Consider the following 5,758-nt stretch of genomic DNA (forward strand, 5'->3'; position numbering starts at 1 on the left):
TGCCATTTTCCCGCACATGCGGCAGTGACTCCCGCACGTGTGGCTGAGGTTCCCGCACGTGTGGCTGAGGTTCCCGCACGTGCGGCGATTCTGCACCAAAAGTCCGAAATTTCTGCATAATTTCTTCCCCTTATAGACATGTTTAGGGCCTCAAAATCCAGCTTTAAATTACCAATATATAAGCTCAAAGCATATGAATACATGTGAACAAGGATCAAATTACATATTTCATTTGAGTAAAAATCAAATCATGAATCCACAACTTAAATTCACTCCCATTCACAAAGTTTCTACTTGTTCTCACATCTCAACTCATAAACATAAAATCATGCCACATACTTGAATTCAAACAAGTCAATTGAAGAAATAGAGTAAAGTTTCTCATAGATACTTCAAATTGAGTCAAAACATGCAAGGTAAGATCATCTTGCTAATTTACTACTTCTCATACTCACATCACTACAATCCCAACTCTTAGGTACATGATTATAGAAACATCTTCACATAAATTATGACAAGAAGGGTTGTGGATGAAAATTAGACAAACATTTACATACCTTAAGCCCAAATCTCAACCTTCTTGAGGACCTTCTCTCTCTACCCCCTTCAATTCTTAAGTTTAGAGTTATATTTCCTTAGCTTGTCAAATGACCAAGAACACTCATATATTTCCATAAAGAGAGAATGAGACGAAAATCAATCGTTTACACAACCGAAAATTGAAATTTCACAGAAGTGCTTAATATTACCAAAAAATTATGATGGTTCCAAATATGTGAGCAATTTTGACTTATTAAGTCGCTAAGGCCCTCAATTTCTACTCTATCGTTCTAGTAGTAACAGATACATTTCTTTTCTAACAGATACAATTCATTCCACAAGGCATTACAACATAGTTACTTGAACTTATTTTCTTGTACAGTTTCATCTTAGACATTTAACAGCACAGAATAAAGGACGAACATTTATCACAAGCATATATGAGGGTCGGGTTGTTACACTCTCCCCCCCTTAAAAAAGTTTGGTCCCTCAAACTTGCTTTTACCTCAAAACGGAAACAGACATGGATACTATTGCTGCATATCCTCCTCTTTTTCCCAAGTAGCTTCAGTGCCATAATGTTCTTGCCACTCTACCTTTACCATTGGAATTTCCCGATTGCGCAATTGTTTTACTTGTCGCTCTAAAACTCGAAGTGGTCTTTCTTCATAGCTTAACTTATCATCTAGCACAAGTTGGTGATAGTCTATGACATGAGATGGATCTGATAGGTATCCTCGAAGCATAGAAACATGGAACACATTATGTATTTGACTCATACTCGGCGGAAGAGCCACTCGGTAAGCTACCAAACCCACTCTTTCTAGAATTTGGAAAGGGCCAACATACCGGGGCGTTAATTTACCCTTTTTCCCAAATCTCAGATGTCCCTTTAACGGGGGTGACTTTCACGAACACATAACTACCCACTTCAAATTCCAAATCCCTTCGTCTGTTATCTGCATAGCTCTTCTGCCTGCTTTGTGCCGTTTTTAACCTCTCCCGGATAATTTTAACCTTTTCAGTTGTTAATTGCACAATTTCAGGACCCAACAATGCCCTATCCCCGACTTCAGACCAACATACAAGGGAACGACATGGTCTTCCATACAGAGCTTCATAAGGTGCCATCTCAATGCTCGAATGGTAACTGTTATTGTAGGCGAACTCTATCAATGGTAGATGGGTTTCCCAGCTTTCTTGAAAATCCAATACACACAATCGGAGCATATCTTCTAAAGTTTGTATGGTTCTCTCGGATTGACCATCAGTTTGAGGGTGAAAAGCGGTGCTGAACGTAAGTTCGGTACCCATAGCCTCCTGTAAACTTTGCCAAAATCTTGAAACAAATTTGGGGTCCCTATCTGACACAATTGACACTGGAACACCATGAAGCCTTACAATTTCATTTATATACAGTATTGCTAGCTTATCCGCATTATATTGAGTCTTCACAGGCAAGAAGTGAGCAGACTTGGTTAATCGGTCCACAATGACCCAAATCGAATTCATACCTCGAGGAGTCCTCGGTAACCCCACAACGAAATCCATGGTCAAATGCTCCCATTTCCATTCCGGGATTGGAAGGGGTTGTAATAATCCTGCTGGTCTTTGATATTCCGCTTTGACTTGTTGACATTGTAGACACTTAGAAACAAATTCCGCGATCTCCTTTTTCATATTTGGCCACCAAAAATTTTGTTTTAAGTCTCGGTACATTTTAGTACTTCCCAGGTGTATTGATGATCTCGAAGCATGTGCTTCTCCTAGCAACTTCCGTTTAAGCTCCAACACATTGGGGAGACATATTCGACTTTGAAACTTTAGTACCGAATCTACGTAGCTGAATCCCGATGTTGGTTTTGCCTCTAACTCTTCATAGATTTTCCTTAAAGTCTCGTCTTCCAGTTGATGTAACTTAATCTCTTCCAGCAAGGTGGGTTGAGCTCTTACTGCTGCTAGTATGGCCTCCTGTTCACGTACCACCAGGTTCATATTCATTTTATCCAGTTCGTTCCTCAACTCCTTTCTTTCTATCAACAGATTTGCCAAATCCCCCATATTCTTCCGACTAAGTGCATCTGCCACCATGTTAGCTTTACCAGGATGATATTGGATCTGCAAGTCATAATCCTTAATCAACTCAAGCCACCACCGTTGTCGCATGTTCAACTCTTTCTGGGTAAACAGGTACTTGAGGCTTTTATGATCAGTGTAAACTTCACAGGTTGTACCATAAAGATAGTGCCGTCATATTTTTAAAGCAAAAACTACTGCCGCTAATTCGAGATCGTGTGTGGGATAATTCTTCTCGTGGGGTTTCAGTTGCCGAGAAGCATAGGCAATAACCCTTCCATTTTGCATTAGCACACAACCAAGCCCCTTGTGCGAAGCATCACTGTAAATTACGAATCCTTTGGTACCAGATGGCAAAGCCAGAACTGGTGATGTCGTCAATCTTGTTTTTAATTCTTGGAAAGCGGATTCCCGTTCCTCTGACCATTCGAATGCAACTTCTTTTCGTGTCAGTTGGGTAAGTGGCACAGCAATTTTGGAGAAATTTTGAACAAACCTCCTGTAATATCCAGCTAATCCCATGAAACTTCGTATCTCAGTTATATTAGTGGGAGTTGGCCAATTCACAATTGCTTCAACTTTGTGTGGATCAACAGAGACTCCTTCCTTTGTCACCACATGCCCCAAAAACGTCACTTCTTGTAGCCAGAATTCACATTTCTTTAACTTTGCATACAGTTTCTTCTCCCGGAGTGTTTGAAGAATTTGGCGAAGATGATTCTCATGAGCTTCTACACTCTTCGAGTATATAAGGATGTCATCAATAAAAACCACCACAAACTCGTCTAGATAGGGCTTGAAGATGCGATTCATTAGATCCATAAATGCTGCTGGTGCATTTGTAACTCCGAAGGGCATAACCAAAAATTCATAATGGCCGTACCGGGTTCGAAAAGCTGTCTTCGCCACATCATCGGCTTTAACTTTCAATTGATGGTAGCCAGACCGTAAATCAATTTTTGAGAAAACTTGTGCCCCTTGTAACTGATCAAATAGGTCATCTATCCGTGGTAAGGGGTACTTATTTTTAATTGTCACCTTATTCAGTTCCCTATAGTCGATACATAACCGAAGTGTTCCGTCCTTCTTTTTCACAAACAATACCGGCGCACCCCAAGGAGATACACTCGGGCGGATAAATTCCTTGTCAAGCAAATCCTGTAATTGAACCTTTAACTCTTTCATTTCAGCCGGTGACATCCTATAGGGTGTCTTCGAAATGGGTTGGGTTCCAGGCGCCACTTCAATTATAAACTCGATTTCTCGGTCTATTAGTTGGCCCGGCAATTCTTCGGGAAAAACATCCGGAAACTCACGGACCACTGGGATCACATCAACATCCCCATTCATCCTTTGCCCTTCCAAAACACTACATAAATACCCTTGACAGCCTTTTCGTATTAAGTTGCAAGCCTTCACGGCAGATATCAGATAAGGTGGCGAAATCACTTCCCGCCCTTGGACCATAGACTCTGCTTGCCCCGGAGGATAGAAATTAATTTGCTTAGTCACACAGTTTATAGTTGCACCATAAGCACTTAGCCAATCCATCCCCAGAACAACATAAAAGTAGGTCATATCGAGAGGCACTAAATTAGCATACACCCGAATATCCCCAAGTTGAAGTTCACAAGCTAGGTATATAGTAGCACAAAGCATAGACTCTCCCAAGGGGGAGGACACACACAACATGTAAGGTAAGTTTTCTTCCATTTTATCTAATTTAGGAGCGAAAAGTTTCGACACAAAAGAGTGAGTGGAGCCAGAATCAAACAATACATGCGCAGATTGACCATAAATAGTAAATGTACCTGACACCACTGTTGCTGTGTTTTGCACATCACCTGGAACCTAAGCGAACACCCTACCTTGTCTTGCAGTGTCTTTGTTATTACTTGGTTTGGCAGCCACCTTCGCATTGGGGGTTAGTGTAGACCCCGCGGAACTTGTAGCGAATCTATTGCCTTTTTGTTGAGCCCATTGTGGGCAATCCCTTACCAAATGTCCCGTGTTTCCACATTTAAAACATGCTCCAGTCTTCCAGTGACAAGTTCCTCGATGTTGCCTTCCACAATCTGGACACACCGGAGTGGAATTTTGAGTAGAAGTAGTGGTGCTGAAGTTCCCTGAATTGTGCTTCTTAGCGGGTGGAGTAACGGATCTCTTTGACCATTGGTTGTTTTGTCTCTTCCCTTTCCACTCGGAAATCCGATTCTGGGCCGCAAGGTTTCCTTCTGCGATAACAGCCCTTTCTAGCACCTCAACATATGTGGGTAATTTTAGCATATTGACCCAGTCTAAAATAGCACCCCGCAATCCCCCTTCAAATTTCCGTGCCTTCTTATAGTCTGTATCTACCATATGAGGTCCAAACCGAGCTAATTCAGCAAATTGGGCCTCATATTCTGCAACAGTCTTATTTCCTTGTCTAAGAGTCTCAAATTCTGTCACCTTCTTATCTCTCATGCTTTGAGGAAAATACTTATCATAGAACAGCTCCAGAAATCTACCCCATGTTAAGTCCTGATGCACTGTTCTTGTAAGCATCCACCATCTTCGCGCCTCATCTTCAAGAGTAAAGGCAGCAAGTTGCACTTTCTGGGCTTCAGTACATGGAAATACTTCGAACAATTTCTCTATTCCCAGCACCCATGCTTCTGCTTTCATAGGTTCTATTCCCCCCTTAAATGACGGTGGTTTCATCTTTTTAAACTCCTTTGTGAGTGTGATGGTTTGGTCCTCAACATGAACATCTTGTACTGCAGGTAGAGGTACTGGTGGTGGTGGTGGTTGTTGCTGTTGTTGCCTTAGGGTCTCCGCCATGTCCATAATCATTCTTTCCATTCGGTCCAACCGTGCCGAGGTAGCCTCGTCTGAATCTTCCACCCTTGTTCTCACCATAACCTACATAACATTCAATTTTATCCGGCAAACAAAGTTCAAATTGTTAGCGTTAGCAGAGTACATTCTACGTTGCCATCGATCTTTCATACGTTTTTAGGATGCCATGCATGATGCTTAAGTCTTTTCTAGACATCCTAAGGCTCAATGGATCTGTGTGTGGGATAGCAACTCGTGCTCTGATACCACTTGTCACGCCCCTAACTTGCCCCTAAAAGTTTTGGCATGACCTAAGCAGAAA

The 5,758-nt window shown here is 41.8% G+C and overlaps 1 protein-coding gene across 1 annotated transcript; it reads right to left on the reverse strand.

Annotated features, from left to right (window-relative positions):
• Positions 1-4,467: 4,467 nt before the first annotated feature.
• LOC114258214 (uncharacterized) lies at positions 4,468-5,439 on the reverse strand. Its single transcript, XM_028198121.2, has one exon. It carries the CDS (start codon positions 5,437-5,439, stop codon positions 4,468-4,470), a length of 972 nt encoding a protein of 323 aa, XP_028053922.2.
• Between the last annotated feature and the right edge of the window lie 319 nt (positions 5,440-5,758).

This window comes from Camellia sinensis, chromosome 15, assembly GCF_055761805.1.
Source record: "Camellia sinensis isolate YWXY chromosome 15, ASM5576180v1, whole genome shotgun sequence".
Classification (NCBI taxonomy): Eukaryota; Viridiplantae; Streptophyta; class Magnoliopsida; order Ericales; family Theaceae; genus Camellia; species Camellia sinensis.

Bases quoted from the DNA above. Each gene is read 5' to 3' on its own strand.
- LOC114258214 (XM_028198121.2), bottom strand. From the start codon at position 5,439: ATGGCGGAGACCCTAAGGCAACAACAGCAACAACCACCACCACCACCA.